The following is a 23223-nucleotide window of genomic DNA, read 5'->3' as shown; positions in this document are numbered from 1 at the left end:
AAGACTCACAGACATAGAGAACAGACTTGTGGTTGCCATGGGGGAGAGGGGGTGGGGGAGGGATGGATTGGTAATTTGGGATTAGCAGATGCAAGCTATTATATATAGAATGGATAACCAACTAGGTCCTACTATATAACACAGGAAACTATATTCAATATCCTATGATAAACCATAATGAAAAAGAATATGAAAAAGGATGTATATATATGTATAACTGAATCACTTTGCTGTACAGCAGAAATTAACACAACATTGTAAATCAACTATACTTCAAAAAAATAAATTAAAAAAAATTAACATATATATGTGGTTTTGATCAATTGCATAGTAGTAGTCGAGGTAACTGTAAATCACACCTAAAGAAACATTTTTAAAACTTTTTGAGCCTTATGTTCAGAGAGAATAAAATAATAATCTCAGTCTATAGATATGGTTTCACGGCTGAAAAATGTGGAGGGTCAATACAAGACTTTTAAGCCCCAAAATATATTACATTAGAAACAAATTCAATGCTCAGTGCTCTAGGAAACTTTAGGCCTCATTTCTAGGTATGTAACTGAATATCTGGTGTGAGGGATGGAGGAGGGACCAAGTGGCCAGGGAGAGGGTCTAGGCTAGGGGAGGGATAGATACAGAGGCTGGTCCCCTGAGGGCATCTGGACACTGTTCAAATGCAGGAGAAACTGAGGCAAGAGGCAGGCAGTGATATTCTGAAGGTCCAGCCCAACAGGCTGGGCCAAACCAGGGTGGGAGGTCTGTCCTGGAGGTAGGTAAACCACAAGGTCCTGTATGCGAGAGGTGATGAGTCTGGGTTTTAACGAGGAACCATCCTCCACTCCCTAGCCTGGGGAAGAGGCTGGCAAAGATGTGAAGACTTCAAATAAGGACACTGGACTGCAGATGAAGGTTCTCAAATCAGGGTAGGCTGACCACTGCAACAGCCAACCCCAGGTTCTCAAAGGCTTAGTACAGGAAGGTTTTTTTCTCCCTCATCTAACAGTTCAGTGACTCAAGAGACCTAGGTCCCTTCCTCCTTAAGTCTCCTTCTTCTCAGAGCATCTGCTGGAGCCAGAAGAAGGAGAAGAGGAAGAAGGGTAGATGGAGATGTTTGTGGGCCAGCCGTGAAGTGACACCCAGGATCACTCCCGCTCATGTTCTATTGGTCAGAATTCAGTTGTCTGGCCACACGAAATGAAAGGAAGGCTGGAAAATGTGGTCTAGGTGAATGTCTAGAAGGGAAAGCAATGGGTTTAGTAAGCTGCTGACATAGTTCTCAGCCTTGTCATAGACCACGGGGGTCTGGGCCTGGCTCTACATGTTATTAGCAGGAGCTAAAAAAAGATGACAGATGATAGAGAGAGAGAGAGATAGATACATAGATAGATACATGATAGATACATAGATAGATGATAGATAGATAGAGGTATAGATATAGATGTATAGCATGGAGACTGGGGCAGGCCTGAAGGCAGAAGCTAACAAAAGACCCTTGGGAACCACCCACGACTTCTCATCTCTGTGTGAGCGGGAGCCTTCCCTCACACTGCAAGGGTCAGACTTTCAGTACCATTCAGTACGTTCGTTAAAGTAAAGGTCTCCAAGATCCCAACAATATCAGAGGCAACAGAGTTGGCTTAAAATTGGTGATGCTTCATGAATTTTATGTTTATAAAATCAATCTCAGAAACACAACTTCGCTCATAAAGTGACCACACTCTCTCCGCTGTTTACTCATCCATAAAACAGGGATGTCACCAAAATGTAGAAGAGGCTCTTGAATCAAGTATTTGCAGAATAAAAGTGCACCCACTAGGGCTTCCCTGGTGGCGCAGTGGTTGAGAGTCCGCCTGCCGATGCAGGGACACGAGTTCGTGCCCCGGTCCGGGAGGATCCCACATGCCGCGGAGCGGCTGGGCCCATGAGCCATGGCCGCTGAGCCTGCGCGTCCGGAGCCTGTGCTCCGCAGCGGGAGAGGCCACAACAGTGAGAGGCCCACGTACCGCAAAAAAAAAAAAAAAAAAAAAAAAAATGCACCCGCTAAAATACACAATATATAGTCTGACTCTATTGTAACACATCACCAGTGAAATCAAATCAAGCAACATTTATTAATAATTGCTATGATTATTACAAAAAGCAAATATTTGTTGAAGTCCTGTTATACTCTGCACATTGATCCAAATGTTTTCAAGGCCTGTTCTCACTTAATCCTAATAACAACCATATAAGGAGAGTTGTAGTTTGTCCATTTTGCAGGTAAAACTCAGGGCAATTTGCTGAATTTTCTATGGTCACACAGTAAATAATAGAGACGGGATTCAAGCCCAGGTTTGCCTGCTCGGGGCCCACCCTCCTAATTACAGTGATCGCCTTTGGCCTTTGTTGAGCCCGTAGTTTAAGCCATGGAGTACAGTAGCACAGGACACAAACTCTGGAATCAGGCTTCCCGCCTGGGCTTAAATTCTGCTTACCTCATTTCCATGAGCCTGTTTCTTTAAAACAGGAAAAAGATTAGTAGCAATTTCATAGCATGAGAAGGAATTGAGATGTGGCAGGTGCACGGTTTAGTACCTGTCAGCTTTTAGTTTAGTACAGGGTTCAGTAACTGTCAGCTTTTCCTATCGTGCCAGGCTTTGCAGGATGAAGAGAAGTCAGAGAGGGGCCTTTGGACGCAAGTCTTCACTGACTCAAAGCCCAGAGAGGCAGAGAACGCTCACCACCGTCTTTACCTGGGTCTTTCTCCTCCAATAGGGTCATTTACATTTATTACCAAGAAGCCATCTCCCGACCACAAAGGCAAGACTTCCACAGTTCCCACCCAGATCCTTGCTAAAGATGCCCAAAGAGACTTCTAAGCCAGTGATCTTCAAAGAGGGAATGGAATTCCTGTGCTTTGAAGAGAAGGGCTTGGCAGTTGAAGGTTTGTTAGGTTTAAATGGGAATGGAAAAGCCATCCCAAGGGCAGCATGTGATGGGCCCTGGGGACTGAGGGCTCATGAGTGACTGGGCATCTACACAGCTGGGCTTCACATCAGTTCCTGCCATCCTAAAGTCACAAGTCTCTCCAGGCATGGAGAAGCAGTCATTTCCTCCAAGAGGTTCGAAGATGCAAAAATATAAAATCACTTACTCAAAGAGAATCTTGCTAAGGTCATTGTACCTATTCCTCTGAGAAAGGAGAAAGTTGTTTAATGGTGAAATAGAGCTGACTCCTGACTTGTAGCTGCTTAAATTGGAAGGTGCCACCTGGATGGACGTCCCCCAATCTGTGGTCAAAGCTCTGATCTACTAGGGATGTCAGAGTATGAACCACACCCATGCTGGGGCATCACCTGTTCTCTCGCCACCAGCCACCTACCTCTTCTTCTGCACAGAACTGTTTTCTGACTTCTTTGGAGGAACAAATGGTCTGAAATATTGAACTGGAAAAAGTGCAGCAGGTACACATTCTACTCCTCAGGTCCCTGTGGCAGTTATTTATTGAGGGCCGATGATGTACCAGAGACTATGCATTTATGTCATTAGTTCTCCCCAAAACCCTCAGGGGTGGAGAGCTGACCTTCTCACAGATGGGAGATTTAGGTTTAAAAGTGCTTAGTAGCTGTTCAAGGTCACACACTCGCTAAGCGACAGATCTGAACCACTGAACTCCTCACCAGAGCTCCCTTCTCTCCTGCCACAGATGCTGAGCTCCTTGGCCTGGACCGTGGCACATGAGCGCCAGTGTTTTGAGCTCCCCAGGTGATCCTAATGGGCTGCCTGGGCTGGGAACCACCATTCTACATCAGCCTTCCTGTTAATCAGGGGTTTTTATTCCATCTTGCATCACAGATTCCTTTGGAGGGTGGGGAAGCTATGGATCTCCTCTACAGAAAAATACATGTTTATACACAAAAAGTTGCATACAGTTTCAGGTAATTATGGAAGTTTTGAAGCTTCTACATGGATCCCCCAAGGTCATGAACTCAAATTAAGGTCAAGTCTGTAAATCCTTGGCTCTAATTACTTGGCCACACATGGGAGTTAGCTGTGAACCTTTAAGAAATTCAGATTTCCAGGCCCCATCCCAGATGTACTGATTCGGCATTACTGGATCTGCAGTCTTGTAATGTGATCCCAGGTGATTCTCATACATCCAACAAGAAAACAGTCTTTGGACTGGTTTTTGGGAACCACCACTCTAAATGACACTCATTTGATGGATCAGAGCTCTTTTCTGTCACTTCTACCAGCCACTTAAGCTCCCGAACCTTCTATCTTTCTTCTGTAAATGGAGATAACAATTGTCCCTACCTCATAGGGTTGACATGGGATTAAATAAAATATTCCATGCAAGTGTTCAGCATAGTGCCTGGCATGTAAGTACTCAATAAATGTTGATTTTTCACTAACTATATAGTATTATTACTTTATCATCTATGTAATTAATCTCTGTCAATGGCTTCTTTATGATAGAATTGGGAACAGAATCTAATTTCCAGCAGACTGTCAACAAAAATAAAGACAGGAAACAATCCAAAGTTTATTAAACATTAAGAATAACAGACAGATAAAGGTTTGGACTTATCATCAATAAACACCACCAATACCATGGTGTACAATTACACTGACCTCAAGTGAACTTGTACCTGTTTAACAGATGCAATCTTTGTGGTGTTGCCAAAAGGATAACAGTGATTATTGTTATGTTCGGTAAGGTGCTCCAAAATGAAAGATTTTATACCTTAACTATTCACACACACACACACACACACACACACACACATTCCTCTACATACACTTGGCCCTTTGCAAAATGTACTGACTTTAGTTGCCAAATCCAATGCATCAAGATTGAAGACATGGCTTTGCTCATTTAAAAATGACATTGTTAATTGTAGAGAAAACCTAGAGGAGATCTTGGCCTTCCCAGTGGGGGCCTAGAAGCCCTCAGCAGGAAGCTGGCGGACTGAGAGCAGGTGTCTACCACCTTCTGGGATTGGTCTGACTAACGCTGATCAAGTTTGAGTTTTCCTAAAAGGAACATTAGGGGAAAAGTAGATAAACTCCTTGCGTTTTACAGAATGACCTTTGTTTTACTTTGGGGTGGGGGTGGGAGGTGGGAAGGACTCTACTTAAAATTCTTCTTGACTCTTCTGAAAACAGACTCAAGACCTTTCAAATGTACATGCAGAATTATTGTGAGTTCCCTCACAAAACTGGTGAGTTGGAAGGAACCTCTGGGCTTTCTCATACAGCTTCCTCCCCACCCAATGCCAGAATTCCGTCTGCACGCTCCTCAAACAAATGGTCCTTCTGCTTCAAAGGATGGTTTCACAGTGGTCTGTTATATTTGAAGATGAAAGGCCTGTCACTATCCTGCTCACTGTGGGTTTTGAATGGTCAAAAGTGGCCACTTTCTCAAGGGGAGGAAGTGATCACTTACCTCCCTCCCATTCCCTACCTATGTCCTCAAGGCGGCACAAGCAGAAGGATAGGCTGACCAATTTTTGCCTTTCTTCGCAAGTCTAGTCAAAAGAAATGAAGATGTGACCTTGTCAGGAAGTTCTAGGCCGCTCATTCCCAATCATGTCTAAATGATGTTGGCATAATATGATTTGGATTCATTTTTAATGGCCAAGTAATTAATCTCTGAAAGATGCTTATGATGAAAAGGTGAAAAATTACAACAGGACTCTTTTAATAGCTTCAGTCTGCAGAACTCATTTGACCCTGGATGATCCAAGTCATTCCAAATTGGGCCGGGCTTCCCATACCATTTAGCAGAACTGCTTTATTTACTAGTTGACTGCCCTGGACAGAAGGCAGTGAGTCCAGGGGTTGAGTGCTCATGTGTGTGGTGACAATAACCTACATATAAGGCACCTATACAGACTCCAAAGTTTTTAAATTTTTAAGACGAGGTAGGTTTCTGAAACCTCCCTTGGCACGCCAAAGAATGTTTTATTGTGATCTTATTTCTTCTGCAGAAAACATTTATGATGCTCATTTGATACAAACAACCTAATTTCAGAAAGACCAGTACTCAAATACAGTTTTTTCAGCTACCATTTTAAACGTCAATGAATTTAGATGGTCTTCAGTACAATCCTTCAACACTTCTCCACTTAAAGATGTCATTTGTTTCTGTTTTAGTGACGATTTAACAATTCTGCTGCAATTAGTCTCTTTACGTATAAAAAGGCCAACTCCATGTCCACTTGTTTCTCTGAATAACACTTATTCAGTTCCGCTTAAGTTTGCCAAAGGTCTTGTTTATTTTATTGGTTATTTACCTGAACAATGTATTTCAATTCCAATACTCTCCCATCTCCCACCATAATCTGTATCTTGGGACAAAATGGATACCTAGCAGGAATATTTTACTATTCAGATTTTCCAAGACTATGACACTATGAGAGGAGCACTGCTGACGGATTGACAAGGAGACCACCAGGTCACTAAAGAATTACATACTCTGGACACAGGAAACTAGAAAACCCCACTGATTAAAGGGTATTTTAATCTTGCGGAAAATGTTTCTTTGCAACAACAGCAGAATCTCTCGACACAAGTTAGTGAAACAAAAGAACAATTGTCTTTAAAGTCAAAACATCTATTAAATTATAAACCATCCACATAGCACCAATATTAACCTTATACTGCGTCAGATGCACGTGCTCACAGAGGAGAACAGAATTGTTTGGGATGCTTGCAGTGATGTTCCATTCCAGGAACTCATAATTTTGAAGTGAACATTTTTGTGGCACATGCTTTTCCTAAAAAACACTGTATCGTCCAATAAATATTTGACTAACATCCATTTTGTGCTTTTGGGTGATGTTAACTGACTTCTTTCTGAGACCTAATAGGAAATAAGAAAGCTCCTTTGATGTTTTAGAGCAGAATTTGTCACAGCAAGCTTCGATACTGTTGTAAAATTTTAATTTAAAGCAGAAAACATGCTGATGTGTCAGTGATAGGCTTAAAATATTAAAGACTTCAAAAACACCCAAGCACTTCTTCTCTGTACAACATTGATGAATATATATCTTTGCTATATAATTTTAAAACATGGAATAGTTTTCCTTTTCTCTTTGCTATATATAATATATGTCTTCCAAAATACATCGTCGGTATTTATATCTGAAAAATACTGTACAAAAAGAACTTCCTATAATTACTCTGTATAAACATTAAACAATTTAATAATCTCTCCTTTTGGTCTACAGTAAACATTTAAATTGATTGGATTAACCACAGTTTGTGACAACACCATCCCCTTCTGAGATACACCAGTGTCTTTTACATTCATTTTTCAGAAGTCCATTTTATAAGAGCACATACGTTCAAAAGCAAACAGAGAATAAGAAACATAAGCTCCAAAATCATTAATTTATGAAGCATTCAAAAATGACACCACTAGGAAAAAGGGTTTTACAAAACATCAACTTATTAACTTAACTGACTGATTTTTAAAAACGACAAGGTATAATTCACAAAAACATATATATTACAAAAAATGGGGAAAACTGAATCTTAATTGAATTGTATTGAATATCAAGAGGGATGTGGAAAAAGTTAACTAGAAAACTGGGGGCTAAGGGTATGGGAAAGAGGAGAAAACAAAAGCAAACACATCAATGTCAAAAACTGTTCCAAGATGCATTTTTTTGGCTGTATACTGATAAGTTAACCCCTCGTTCTTAGACCTGGCATTTCCCTCTGCTTCTCTGTCCTGGGGATGTTCTGGTCATGCTCAAATGCATTACTGTAATTTTTGTTTTTTAAAAGACAGTGAAATTCTTAGGTAGGGAAAATATCCTACGTCCACTAGTAATACTCAGGCAGCATGCTCTAGCGTACAATAGGATTATTGCTTTAGGTACAGACAGTGCAAAAACACACTCTGTGTTCTATAATAGTACTCTTACTTGCTGGGGTTGGTAGAGTTAAAAGGAAACTTAGTAGACAGCAGTAAGTAAATATGGGATCTAATAAATCTAAACAGCACTTTAAATTTGAAGACGATTATCACCAAAACTGAAGATAGGAGGGAAGCAACCTGTAACTGAATGGAGCTGCAGTGTAGTGCTAAATTATTCTGTGCACCTTATTAGCATGGTAACTTACAGATTAAACAGAAACAAGAGCCTGTGGTCTTGAAAACCGAGATCTACTATTTCACCAGGGCCCTTCTTAGTGAACCCAACCAGAGGGTCCTGGAAGAGTAGGTAAGTGCCAACATGAAGCCACGCGAAAAGGGCAGGAGTGGAGGAGGAAGGGGGTCAGGAAACCCACGAGAGGTCTCCGCAGTCCAGTAAAAACATGGCACCTTTCATTTTGGAACTAAAAGACGATGGAGGGCTATCAAAATGGCAAGTGCAAAGGGACGCGCGCGCGCGCGCGCGCGCGCACACACACACACACACACACACACACACACACACACACGTTGACCACACATGAGCACAAGCACATACACACACCCACGCCAAAATGTGAGTCCGTCCTGTTGATGCATCTGGTAAAGTGCTGATGTCAGGAAGGTCGGTAGGTGCGGTGCAATCAACCAGGAGACCCCTGTCCGGGGCCTGAGGCCGCCCGCGGACGCCGGCCTACAGGGGCCCGTGCCGGGCCTCGTACTTGGCCAGGATGTTCTTGCACTTGCCCAGCTCCTTGCGCAGGTCGGCCACCTCCTGGCGCAGCGCCGAGTTCTCCTTCTCCAGGAAGGACGCGCGGATGGCGATCTGGTTCTCCTTGAGGCGCCGCGCATCACGCGAGCGCTTGGCCGCCATGTTGTTCTTCCGGCGCCGCGCCCAGTACTTGTCGTCCTGCTCGGGGCGGGGGAAACACACACCGACGCGGTTAGACCTCGGCCTGCGTCCCGCATCCCCACCGGGCTCCGCATCCCCACCGTCCCAGGCTCCGGCTCCGGCTCTGCGAGCCGAGGGCACCCGCCCTTCGCCGGGCCGCCTCTCCCGCCCAACAGAGCGCACGTCCCCAAGCGAAGCCTAGCCTCCCGCACTCCCTGAAGGACAAGCCTAACTCCTTCCCTCTCTTTGCTGGAAATGTTAAACCCTTTTCTTCCCTGGGAGCGTGCTTTCCTGAATAAGTTGATACAGTATTGTTGAAAGGCGACCTGGCGGTATCTGCACCGTGCCTCTGGGCTCGCACCCTAGCGCAGTCCTCAGGCACGTGCGCACACACGGGCACCAAATTTTTACCGCAGCATTGTTTGTAATAGAAAATAATGGGCAACCCCCCCCTAATTATCAGGAGCTTTAATAACTACATCATGATAGATTCACACAACGGTTAAAAATAATGATCCCGCTGAACCAGAAAGATGCTAGCGACATATCACTACGTGGGTAGAAACAGTGGCAATTTGCAGATCAATAGGTTCCTCATCCCACTTTGGTTTAAAAATTATAACAGTATATATTCATAGACAGAGGCCCAGAAGGTTTCCACGCGGCCATTAAAAGTGGTGGCTTCGGAAAGGGGATTGAAGGAGGGAGCCAAGGAGAGAGGTAGGATCTTTCACCTTTTATTTTATATCCTCCTGAACTACTAGAATATTCTATAATGGGCATGTATACTTTGGCAATTAAAAACAAATAAAAAAAGTTCCACCTGCCACTGATCAATACACTCATACTGGTGGCTAACATTTAAATAATTTACTCGAATTTCCTGTTTAACTGTTTTCTAGGCTGTCTTAGCCTAAGTGATGTTTAACTGTGGTCAACATGAAAGCAATCCCTCCTTTCCCCACCCCACCCCCCATCACTGCCAAAAAAGGGAAAACCTTCCTAGGAGGACTAAGAAATGGAAGTCTTCTTCCATGTATGGTGCCACCTGGTGGGTTTTGCAACCCCCTTTTCTTAACAACTTGCAACAGTAAATTCCTCAATCCTAGCAAAGCTAATACCTGCAGTTATGTGCCACCCAGAATAAGTGAGTGAGCCAGTTCTTCCCCTCCCCCAGGATTCCAAGAGGCATTTGGCACTGGAGGAGGTCACATGGTTTGAGGCCAAGGCTGCGAGCAAAGTCCAAGGTCAGTGGTCTGTGCCATCTCTGCCATTTATCCTGAGCCAACACTTGCCCAGCACAAAGACAGGAAGTGTGAGACAGAAAGCATATGCAGGCACCTTCTATCTGCCCTTCACAGGCTAGTACTGTTCTCTTATTTATAAACCACTCCCAGCTTGCTATACATTTCATAATAATGTGTAACAAAGTGAAAAAGGTGATCTTCATAATAGCTAGTGCCAGAATTCTTCTTAGAGAGGAGGCTGTCCTTTGGAAAATACCTGGATAATTAAGCTTGGGGCAGGATTTGTTGCTTTCCTTCAGAAAGGGTGCAGAGGCGGGAGGAAGGGGTGAGAGACTAGGGCGCTGGCCCAGAGAAGCTGGGAGGAGCTGAGAGACCACAAGACTCCACAGGGGTGAGACAGCCTAAGGCACATTAACAACAGTGAAAGCTCCAGCTCTGATGGAAGTTGTCTGCGTTACTTTGTAAGCCCCAATTCCACCCCCTTGGTCAATCAGTGAATCTACCATACTCATTAGTGTTCCCAGGAGTGTAGTTTCCAAGATGATTGGAAAGAGGGGTTGGCTTAGGATGTATCAGAACCTGCACACAGGGGCCGGGGAGAGAAGGGTTACATGAGAACAAGGAGAAGCTGTGTGCGGCGCGCAGGAGGATGGGGAAGCGGTACCACCGTAGGCCATGGACTTGGTGGTTTGTGACCAGGTCTTAAGGACCAAGGGAGTCACCAGCTGACCTCAGTGTAGCAACCAGTTTCTGAGCTCTTCTCACTTCTAAGGTGCTTTCATTTCCCAGCCTCACCTGTCCACATGTGCAGATGAGCTGGGCAAGGTGTGGAATGGGGACCATCTCAGGTGGGAGGGGAGCTGGGAATAGGACCGGAGGATAGGAGGACTGGATAGGATAGGAGGACTGTCCCAGACAAGAAAAACCAGCTTTCCCACCTTTGTCAGCACAGAAATGGGGGGTGGGGAGAGCAGGATACTGAGTGGGGCTGATACATCACCTGTACCCTTTCCCTCTATCTCCCAGGGGCAGATGCCATCTGGCTACGGAGGTACCCCTACCTGGCAAAGAACTCCTCAGTCCAGTCCCATCTTCTTGAGGGTCTGGTGTTTGATGACACCTCTGCCCAGCAGGCCCCCCCTGACATGTCAGCACTCCCTTTTTCTCACTTGGGGGCAGGAACAATGTCACTAGTGGCTCACCTTGGAATCCCCAGGCCCTGACATCGGACCTGGCAGACACTAGCATTTGAAAAATATTTATCAAGTGAATGAATGGGTGTTTGAAAGACACCAAGGCGATTAAACTGATTCTCAGCTAGGAATCAGCATGCCAGCCCTTCATCCTCCTGGGGCTGCCCGCTAACCCAAATGAATGGCTCCAGAGAGAGGGTGCAGGCAGTGGCAGGGAGAGCCACTTCACTCACTTGGTCTGCTCATCCAGGGCTGGAGGTCACCTGCCCCACCCAGCTCAGTCCTCCTGCCACATCTTACAGCTCTGCTTCTTGCTTCACCATTGCTCATGCTCTGGGGCCTGAGACTTTACTCACAACTGAAGGAATCCAGGGACACCTGGCAGGACAGTGTTCCTGCCTGCTCCCCTCACTGGCACGTGAGAAGGCCAGGCCCAGCCACGGTGGCAGTAACATGCATAATTCCAGCACAGACGTTTTTCACGTGGCCTCTTTGTTGCTGAGGTTACCAGGGTAATTAAGTAAGCTTGCTCTTTGCTTTAAATTTGTAAATTTGGAGACCATGTGCAGGTCTGGCTGGAAGTTGTATCTACTGCTCAGCAGCATCCCTTCAAACTTGCCTCCATTCAAGAGGAAATCCCTACTGAATGGGCTCCCCAGTTTAGTTTAAGAGGCAAGTTCCAAAATGCACACAGAATTGTATGGCTAAGAACACAAGATGAGGAAAAGCATGAGCCGAAAGAAGATGCCTAATCACCCAGGACCTAATCCCACGGGGCCCCTTTCTTACCCCATCTTAGTCTAACCATCGATTCCCTGACTAGCTTCAATTTTCTGGTGTTTTTACTATGCACTTTCTCTTTTGATTCTCAGGGTGACAGCTATTGGTTTGTCACCCAAAGGCTCCCGATGTAGCTCCTGTCAGGGCCAACGTGCTTCAGTGACCTTTCTGGAAGCTAGCCGACTTGGGGACGAAGCTGGGCCTTACACTAACTAGCAGTGCTCACCTCTACCTTTCTGTGTCTCCATTTCCTCAGTGGTAAAATGATCACTTTGGTCCAGTGAATCTCTGAGGTCCCTTTTAAAAGGGACATTTTATTTTTTAATAAATTTATTTATTTATTTATTTTTGGCTACATTATGTCTTTGTTGCTGCGTGCTGGCTTTCTCTAGTTGCAGCGAGCGGGGGCTACTACTCTTCGTTGTGGTGAGAGGGCTTCTCCTTGTGGTGGCTTCTCTTGTTGTGGAGCATGGGCTCTAGACATGTGGGCTTCAGTAGTTGTGGCACACGGGCTCAGCAGTTGTGGCTCGCGGACTCCAGAGTGCAGGCTCAGTAGTTGTGGTGCACAGGCACAGTTGCTCCGCGGCATGTAGGATCTTCCCGGACCAGGGCTCGAACCCATGTCCTCTGCATTGGCTGGTGGATTCTTAACCACTGCACCACCAGGGAAGTCCCAAAACCCGGACATTTTATGATTCTGCATCACTGAAGGTAATCTGAGGTATTGGATGACAGCAGTGACTTAAATCTGCCGGGTACATTTTCCTCCAGTGCTCTTTGTATATGTGAAAAGCAGAAGTAAATGGTCTAAATCAGTTCCAGGACAATGTCCCAAACTCCCATTTTCCCAACAGGAGTGTCTCTTCATGTGAACCATATTTAGGTTTGAGAAATGGTGGTCAGCAGTTAGAAAATTATGTCTGCTTCCAATGCCTTGAATGTATACAATCATATCTCTATTGTCCATATGATTGGAAAGCAACATAAACACAAAAAATTCTAAGCAATGGGTAATCAAAAATGGTTCTATTTTGGTATTAGTAGGCGTGGCGTAAGTTTAGAAAGAATTCTCTTCCTAAGGTATCATTAAATGTGTCAGATTAATTTTAAGTTGTATCTGATTTCCTAAGGTAAGGCTATTTTCCTTTATAAATAATGTGTGCCTTCAACACAGTAGAGAAAAACCAACCCCAAATTAACCTTTTGTTGAGATACTCAAGTGATCTTTACTTGAGACACAGAGTGAATATTACTTATAAATAGTGTCAGGAAACCCACCAGCTTCCTTAAAAGTCCCACCCTAGCATCCAAGTCTGGCAATGTGGAGAGAGGTCCTGTCTCTGGCTGTTACTCCCTGAGGCCTACAGAGAAATGGAAGCAGTTAATTAGTGTTAAATTCCCAAAGGAAAGGTAACCCTTGGAGACTATGAGGTCCAGATGCCCTTCCCAAATAATTGTTTTTTTTCTCTTTTCAACCTTGAAAGATCCTGGTTTGATTTTATTAGGGCTTTCATAGGTTTCCTTGCAGATTGTAGTGGGTTTGCTTCCTTCATGGGCTGCAAAGCACTCCATTTTATTGCTTTTCCTTATATCTATGCATTATCAAGATATGGAAGGCATAGTTCAGAAGACACCCAGAGAGGAAGCAACTTGCCTCGCCACGTGCCAAGAAATGGGATCAGAAATCACAAGTCTTTGTTCACTAGCTTGTGTGATTTTCCTGGGGTCACCCTTTTAATCTGCCTCTTGATCCCACTCTCCACTTGCCCACAGCCTAATTACCAGTTCCAATTTACCTTCAGATCATCTGGGATGAAGACTTTGCGAGCTTTCTTAATCATGGGCTGTGGCTTCAGTTCTTCCTCAGAGAACTTGCGTTTGCGAGGGTCAAACATTTCCTGCCCAGGGATGCTGGAGAGGGCAAGGTCGGCCGGGTCTGGCTCATAGCCCACCGGGACCTGGATGGTGTCAGGGTCAATGGGGCTCGGAGTATTGCGGTTGGCTGGCAACAGCTGGCCTGGAACAACACAGGAGTTTTAATTCATGCACACTCTATGGAGGCCCAGGAGACAGCTACTTGATGATGCTCAAGTATGAGGATGAGGGCAAGAGTCTTAAACTTACTTAAATGTGACTCTAACATCGTTCCTGAGGCACAGCAGGCTGAATGGCTTTACTCATGTCAGATCAGGGAAAACAAGGACCCACATACACATATTCACAAACTAAATTAAAAAATACATGCATTCATTCCGTCCTACAACATATTCATGAAGCACCAACTATGTGTCAGGTACTCTTTTTTACCTTTAAGGTGTTTTCCAGGTGAGTCAGGGAATCAGACCAAAACTAGCCAGTGAGATATAGTGAAGGGATGAAAGGAAACCACACGTGCTTCCAGAGTGTGGGGGGAAAGGACATAACCCGAAGCAGGTTAGGGAACACTCCTAGAGAAGATGCTTGGTATAGCGGCGTCTTGAGACACACAGTAATTAGTAAAAACGGTAATCCAGGGACAGATACAAGAAAGAGGGTTGCATTTTTGAGGAACCACAAGTAGTCTTGGGTAGCTGTATCAGAACACAAGATGGAAAGGAGAGAGGCATAAATGCAAGAGACGTGGTCAAGGAAGGTGGGCAGTAGGGATGTTATAAAAGGCCTTGAATGTCACTGAGGGCTTCTGAGCACTGAAGTGAGAAGCAGAGCTGAAGTGTGGAAAGAAGTGTGAGGAGTGAACTGAAGGGGGCAGGACTGGAGACAGGAGATGAGCTACCAGGCTGTGGTGCTAACCCATGTGTGCATTCAAGGAATATTGAGCAAAATGGAAAAGATGCAACGGAGATGATCTAACTTCCACTTGACGGTTCTGCAAACCAAACCACTGAAACGCACAAAGGTCCTCGAAAGAGGGTGGACTGCATTTTGGAATAACAGACTGCAGCGTTTATGTGGGGAGCTCTGAACCTCAACTTCTAGTTCCATTTGAATTTTACAATCACCCCTTTCACGCCCAGAGAATAAATGAGAGGATACAGCTCAGCTCGGCTTAGCACACGTCCTCTTCTCCCTCACTGCTGAAGGCTGGACGCCATGCGGAGTATCCTGTAGGTGCCATTAGAAACTACCCCGGGTTGAAGGGCAAAGCCATCGACTTGCTTTCTGGCTAACCTGTGAAACCAGGCTCGTCTGTTTTCCGGAAAGGCCTGGTGGGGAGCTTGCAGAATGAACGTTCTGGGGACCTTTTGGTCCCCACTCTGCTTTGAGCTCTCTTTGTATCCTGCTTGCCAAAGAGGAAGAGATGGGTCCCAAGGCATTGGCAGAGGATGGAGATTTCTCATTAGCCTCGCTCAGTTCAGCTCCAGCTTCTAGAGGCTGCTGAGTTCTGCACTGGATGGGGTCAAGCTAAATTTGATCTTGTGCCTCTCGACATTGCCTTACAAAATGGACCATATCTGAGTCAAACAGGTATTTTACTTTCCCTTTAGAAACTCTCTTTGAACTTAATAATAAAGCTACCCAATGCCCTCTCAGTTCAACCACCACGCCCCATGCGTCACCCCCGCATCACATACACACACCCACAGGTAGATACACCCTCTGCTCCCCTCTGGAAGCATGTCTTAATTAATATTTCCCAAATCTAATTGCTCAAAGTTACTTCAAGTTCTTCCCTAGTACTTCAGTATTCTGTTAATTATGTTGTATTTAAATCCCCTTTATTGATTTATACATGTTAAGGTTTACACACACACACACCCTCCTCTACCAGACCACATGGTCTTTCATGTTTTCTCTATTTTATCCCCACCCCACTCCTCACGGTGGTGCCTACTTCAGAGTTCTGCTTCTACAAAGAATACTCCTCATTTAACGGGGGCCCTCTGAGATGCTGGGCGCTGACATTCATTCATGAACATTCTAACAATAACACTTCACATTTAGGCAGAAGCTTTATCTGCATTCTTTCTCTCAAGCCCTTTCTCCCAGTGGAAGTAGGTCAGCCCTACCTGCAGCACAGAGAAAACCTAACTGGACCACAGACGAGTCAATGGCTTTCAATAGCTTCCCCAGCATCACAGAGCAACCAGCAAAGTACATGAGAAACACAGCCGGGTCTCTTTTCTCCCAAGATACCCTTGCATCATCTTGTTTGTCTATATTTTCTACTGTATTAACTCTGCTGGACTCATTTTTCCCCCTTTATTCCTAAATGTCCACAGTATCACTGAGAGGGAGGAAGAGCTTTATTATTTTGTCCTACCTTTTGTGGATTTGCAAATTTTTAATATAAGAATTTTCAAGTTAAGAATGCATCATTACATTAATTTTTTTTTTTTTTCGGTATGCGGGCCTCTCACTGTTGTGACCTCTCCCGTTGCGGAGCACAGGATCTGGACGCACAGGCTCAGAGGCCATGGCTCACGGGCCCAGCCGCTCCGCGGCATGTGGGATCTTCCCGGACCGGGGCATGAACCCGTGTCCCCTGCATCGGCAGGCGGACTCTCAACCACTGCGCCACCAGGGAAGCCCTACGTTAATTTTTTTAAATTACCAAAGATGTTCATTGCAAAATTTCAACAAATGCAGAAATGTGTCTCCCTTGCCCCCAATCTACCTTGCTGCTCTTCCCAGAGGAGACCACCCTTAACTGCTTGGTGTGAACCTCTCAATCCTTGGTTTTTACATATAAATGATTTAACCCAAATAGGATTATTCTACCCACAGATCTTAAATTACTTTTTCAATATACCAGTATACCATATGCAATTTCCCATGTTAGTACAAACAGAACTACTCTGTTCTTTTTAAAGGGTGAGTAGTATTCCATAGCTTGGATATGTAACAATTTACTTAATCATTCCCCAATGGAAGGATTTTTAGATATGTGAGTATTTTTATAGAAGGGATATCTAGAAGTGAGACTGTTCATGCAAAAGACATGTATATTTTATATTTCTAAAAGCATTGCTGAATCTTATCTATTTATAGTTGTACCAACATTTCTAAGAGTGCAGTTTTGTACAATTAAATATTAATTTTTAAAATATTGCCAATCTGATATATACAAATATCACTATTGTTGAATTTACATTTCCTTGTTACTAGTGAGACTGAGCATCTCACATGTCCATTGGATCCATTTCTTCTCCTGTATACCACCCTCTTCATATCTTTTGCTTCTTTTTAAATGGATTTTGTTGCTTATTCATTTGTAAGAATTCTTTATAGAAAGAACTCTTTATAGACGATGGATATAATCCTTTCATCTGTTTTATTTGTAGAAAATATTTTCTCCCAGACTGTTTGTTTTCTAACTTTGCTTATAGAGTTTTGCACTACTGACAAGATCTTACACTGTAACATGGTAATAATGTCTTAAAATTTTCTCCTTTATGGCTTCTAATTTCATACCTTCTCTATCCCCAAATTATATGCATACACGTATACAAGTATGTATGTATACATATACGTGTGTACATACGTGTGTGTACATATATTACTCTATACTTTTCTCTAATACAACTATAATTAATTTATATTTTTAGGATTTTGAATCACCTAAGATTTATTTTTGTATAAAGTACATGCAAGGGGCATTACACAGTATTGTCCAAGTGTCTTAATATAATGGTAAGTAAGGTTTGATATTTGATAGGGCAAGTTCTTCCTTCTTTATTGTTCTTTTCGTAAAATTTTATTCAGTATTCTTACACTCTTCTAGATGAATTTCAGGATATATTAAGTTATATTTAAAATTATTAATGGAATTTTTGAATGAAGATTGCATGAAAGCCATAGGTAAATTTAGGGACAACTGATACCTTTTAAATATTCAATATAACCTTAGTATACTCCCCATTTTTACTTTTTGTTCTTTTTCTTACATCTTTAAGTTTCACAGTTTTCTTCACTTTAAACTTTCACATTTTTTGCTAAGTTTATCCCTTCAATGTTTTCTCATAATTGTTGCTAATGTAAATTTCCCTTGTTAGACTTACTAATTGGTTACTGCTGACATATAAGAAGCTACTGGTTTTAAAATGCTGGGTTTATATCCAGCCACTTTACTCCCTTATTAGTTCTAATAGTTCTAACTTCTCTGAGTTTTCTAGGTAAATAATCTTTTCTGCCTCTAGAGATAGTTGTTGCCTCAATGTTTATAATTCCTACCTAAAAAAAAAAACACCTCCCTGCACTGGCTGGGCTCTGCAAGGCAATAGGTAAAAGGGATGAGACTGGAGGTCCCTGCTTGTCCCAGACTTTAATGAAAAAACTTTTAATGCTTCATATCCTTAAGGTCTATTATAGAATCCTAGCAGATAACAGTTTGACAAGCTAAGGCATTTCCAACCCTTCCAGCCCTACTGCACTGAGAGTTGTTTTTTTAAAATCAGAAATCACATATTAAATTTCCTCAAATGACTTTTTTAGTATCTGTTGAGATGATCATGTGGTTTTTTCCTGTATTTGTTAAGTCTGAGCTTGGTATTTCTCCAAGGCTTTCTTTGAAATATCAGGGGTGGACAGGATCAACCCCACGGTGTAGACTCTGCAGTTTGCTGGAACATTGTTTTCTTCTTTTTAAAAGCATCTTAATGAAAGTCACTTCCAGGAGAGCCAAGGAGGATTTCTGGTGGAAAGGGTGGAACAAAGGGCTTAAATCTAGAAGATTAGAAGTTACCTTCAAACCCAAAATTGGCCTCCACTTTTGTCATAGAGTAGGCATGCCTAAACCTCCAAATAGCATAACTGAAGATAGGATGTTTTTTATTCTTACATACTTAACAAGAATTTAGCATCTCACGTTCAATTAGCTGATTAGCTAGAAGTCATCAATGAATGGGTACAGCCACAATCTGTGTTCTGTGTCCCAATCTGAAGTTGATGGTTTATTTCTTTAGCTTATGGCTGCAACAAAGTAATAAACTGTAGCTACATTTACGATTTAACCCTCAAGACTAACTACAGCATCTCCAACCTTTCTGATGTGCTCCCCACTCAGGAAGTTAAACACAGCCGTACTGTCAGGACAGACACCATATCCTAGTGTTACCACTGACGAGCATCAGCCAGCTGAGGAACATTATCCTCTATAAAGAATGCTGAGAAGGGAGAAAACGATTTGGTTTTGGCCCATGGGTTCTCTATTAGAACTGATGGGTGAAATTCCTTGTGATTCAGTTTGGTTCATGATCTTCCTCTCCTTCCCATAACCAGTCTGCGGTCTGTTTGCTTCTCACGACCTCTTTGACCCTAGAGAGTCATAATTTGAGTTTGAAATAGCACTTCTGACCCTCTTTGTACCAACTGCTTTCAGAAGAGAACCATCATCGGGGCTCCCTTCACTGCAAAACACCCTGCTTCCGAGAATCCTTACATTACAGGGTGCCAATTAACTTAGAAGACTGCAGTAACACTCGAGGGTATGTAAAGTGTTACCATGCTAGGTACGGAGATTAAATAAAGGCCTCAAAAGTACACCCTAAGGATGCAGGCTTTCTGAACTCTGAGGATGATTTAGCTAGTCTCTATTCCGATGGCAGGAACCTGTTAACTTGTCCAACAAGCACTCTGCAAAGGCAACAATGTCCTAATGGCCAGAGGTCTCATCCCTCCCTCTACCCATGTCCTGTTCCACGTGACTCTGCAGTTCCAGGCTGAGTCTATTTCCCCACCCCTTGAATCTGGGCTGGCCTTGTGGCAGAAGTGACAGAGTGTCAGTTCTGAGGCTGGGCCTAAAGAGGTTTTGCATGTCCTGCTGGTTCTCTGCAGCACTTTCGTCACCACCATATACACATGCTTGGTCTAGCCTCCTCGGGGGTGTGAAGGGCACGTGGGGCAGGCCAGTCTAGGTCAGCCCAGATCACTTGTTCCTGAGATGTGCGAGTCCAGCCAATATCAGCAGAGCTACCTGACCAACCCACAGCAATTTCAGACGAGTGAACGATAAACCCTCATGTGTGTATGCTACCAAGTATTTGTGAGTGTTTGGTAAACACTGTCATGGCAAGAGATGACTGATCTACAAGCTGAGCTAGTATATTTGGGGACATGCTTATACAATAACATTAATATCACAGTAAGGTTTTAAAATGTACCGGGTAGTGGTTAAGCTGTGAAGTGAGTCAGACTTAGGTTTGATTTCTCATTCCACCACCTATACGGTATAAACTTGGGTGTTTGTGAATAAAGGGCCAGAAAGAAATATTCCGCATTTCCTAGTAAGGTCTGTTGTGAGGACAGGAACTACTGGTGAATTTTCTTCCTTTTTTTAAACCTACCTCTCTTAGTTCCAGTTTTTTCATCTGCAAATGGAGATTACAATGCCCGCCTCATAGGGCTACATGAGACATGAATGAGACAAGGTATTTATAGAGTGCTTAACATAATGCACAGTGCCTGGAAAGCAATCAGTAGTCTCCACGTAAACACAAATATAAAGTATAGATACTGTGGGGAATTCCCTGGTGGTCCAGTGGTTAGGACTCAGCTCTTTCACTGCCATGGCCTGGGTTCGATCCCCGGTTGGGGAGTTAAGATTCTGCAAGCCGCAAGCCAAAATATATAGAGAGATAGACAGATACTATGATCCCAGATACTTAAAAAAAAAATCAAGTAAAAAGACTGCCTCCTCATCCAAGCTGGCACGGTCTCTCCCTTGAGCATCTCTCCACATCCTCCTTACTGTTCCCCTCCTTCCACTGGAGTCCCCACAATGCACTCTCCACACAGCCACTAGGAAACACTCTAAAAACAGAAACCTATGCAGGTCACCCCCTACCTCAAACCCTCCAAAGGCTTTGCACTGCCACACATGGTAACACTCAAGGCCCCTCCTTACCGCACATGCCCAGCCATACCGGCCTTCCTTCTGCTCCTCAACTGCCCTAAGCAGGGCACCTCCCTCCCCCAAGGCCTGTGTCCTTAGTATTCCCTCCACCTAAACACTTTCCCCCTGTTCTCTGCCTGCCTGGTCCTTCTGCATGCTTTAGACACCAGTTCAAATGCCACATCTTCAAACCCTCTGACTTTCCTCTGCCCCAACTCACCACCTATCAAACCACCCTGTTTCATTTCCTTTGCAAAATTTATCTCCCCCCACCCAAATTATCTTTTGTATTTGTTGACCTTTGTCAGTGACCTCCTTCCATTTGCATGTAAGCTCCAGGGAACGGGGACCTTGTCTTCTTTGCTGCTGCATCCCTGGCTTCTAGAAGGAGCCTGCATGGAGAAGATGCTTAGTACTAACTACTGAGTAACTGGAGATAAACAGCCCTGGTTCCTAACAAGGACTGTTGTGGGGAACAGGGACTATTTTTTCTTTTTATTTGTTATATTTTTCAAATTGTCTATAATGAGCAACGTTTACTTTCAAAGACAGAAATAAAAATTATCCTCTAAAAATGGACTTTGCTTCACTTTGCACATATATAACCTTCAAGAGGCTGTGTTAAATACTGTCAAGAAAAGACCATTCAAACCCCCAGAAAGGAAGAAGAGGAGAAAGAAAAGGCTTAACCAAAGATTATATTAGAAAGAGTCCTTCTCAACTCCAGCGGCTGGGAATCTGTCATAACCCTGAGAATTTTCAAGTGTCCTGAGCCTTACTCAGCTGATACACTGACTTCAAGGCAAAAACAAATCCCCACCTGCCACCGCCTCTCTCTCTCTCTCTCTCTCCCTCTCTCTCTCTCCCTCCCTCCCTCCCTCCCTCCCTCTCCCTCTCCCTCTCCCTCTCCCTCTCTCTCTCTCTCTCTCTCTCTCACACACACACACACACACACACACACACACACACACACACTTCATTTGTGCCATATCCAGACAAGGTGCCCAGTTAAGTGCTATCTGTGATTGTGGACCAAATACACTGAAAGGTCCTCTATAAAGATTACTTTGATCAAAGCAGCTCTTTTCCAACAACTCTCTCCACCCAGTAACAGGCTGTCAACAGAACTATGGGTAAAGCACAGCACCGAGAAGCCAGCCCAATCCATTACTTGTACACATTAGGAAGGGTCTGTCTGTTACCATTTACTGAGAGGGCGAATGAAATGCAGTCCCGTGGGCTGGCAGACAGGCCTCCCCTGCCCGCTGAGTAACCAGTTAGTCACAGTGATGAGTGGCCGGGAGGACCACCCCCTCGCCAAGGCCCTGCCAGTGTATCACCTCACTTAATCCTCAAGATAGTTGTGTGGGGCTTCCCTCGTGGTGCAGTGGTTAAGAATCCGCCTGCCAATGCAGGGGACACGGGTTCGAGCCCTGGTCCAGGAAGATCCTACATGCTGCAGAGCAACTAAGCCCGTGAGCCACAACTACTTAGCCTGCCCTCTAGAGGCCGCGAGCCACAACTACTGAACACGAGTGCCACAACTACTGAAGCCCACGCGCCTAGAGCCCGTGCTCCACAACAACAGAAGCCACTGCAATGAGAAGCCCGCACACCGCAACAAAGAGTAGCCCCCCTCTCCCCAACTAGAGAAAAGCCTGCACGCAGCAATGAAGACCCAATGCAGCCAAACTAAAATAAATAATAAAATAAAGAAATTAAAAAAAAAATAGATAGCTGTGTGAAGGTGGAATCATTAGTAACCCCATTTTCCAGACAGTTTAAGACAAGCTCAGAAAGCTAAATGATTTGCCCAAGGTTGCCCAACTAGTACATGAAACAGAATCTCACCTCCCAACTCTTCTGATTCTAAAGCCCAAGTTCTTAAGCATGTAAATGCTTCAAAGGACAGCAAGGGACTGTGTGCTTCTCAACTGAGAGTTTTGCATCAGGACCTGGGTCTCCTGGCCTCAAGTACAATGTTCCACTGACCCATCAGCCTGCGCCACATTTTATGAATGACGAAGTGGAGGGTCAGAGGTGAAATCCGCCCCCAACACCCATACACAAAGTCATGCAACCAGAAAGCTGGTGGGAGGTTGGTGGGGTTCAGTCTCCCATGGCCCACCAGGTTCCTGGGCAGCAGATGGTCCCCCAAGGAGGCAGAAATGCCTCCGGCTATGGACAAGAGCCCCAGGAACTTTCGGGCAGCCAGCCACCCCATTTCCTTTCCCTCTCTTCCCTCCTCCACTACTTCGGTCCTCCTGAATGGCGAGCTCCTGCCAAGAGCACTCCTTCAATGACAAAACAACTAATGAGCCTCAGGGCTAGGGCTCCTGTCAACACTACATCTCACTCAGGCATCTTTAAAGAGA

At 44.2% G+C, this 23223-nt stretch overlaps 1 protein-coding gene across 2 annotated transcripts in view; it reads right to left on the bottom strand.

The window, feature by feature from the left end:
• Positions 1-4505: 4505 nt before the first annotated feature.
• Positions 4506-23223, bottom strand: part of HLF (HLF transcription factor, PAR bZIP family member) — a 54584-nt gene continuing 35866 nt past the window's right edge. The window contains exons 3-4 of one of the 2 annotated variants that reach the window (XM_022552571.3): positions 13815-14035; positions 4506-8819 (exon numbers count right to left, since the gene is read on the bottom strand). In XM_022552571.3, the coding sequence (XP_022408279.2) occupies positions 8601-8819; positions 13815-14035 (440 nt within the window). In that variant the 3' untranslated portion in view covers positions 4506-8600. The remainder of the gene's footprint in view (positions 8820-13814; positions 14036-23223) is intronic. The other variant, XM_022552572.3, reaches the window with a different exon arrangement.

The sequence above is a fragment of the Delphinapterus leucas genome, chromosome 19 (genome assembly GCF_059928025.1).
Source record: "Delphinapterus leucas isolate spDelLeu-1000000601 "Yukka" chromosome 19, BTC_Dleu_Yukka2, whole genome shotgun sequence".
NCBI lineage: Eukaryota > Metazoa > Chordata > Mammalia > Artiodactyla > Monodontidae > Delphinapterus > Delphinapterus leucas.
This window is presented reverse-complemented; position numbering and strand designations above follow the sequence as displayed.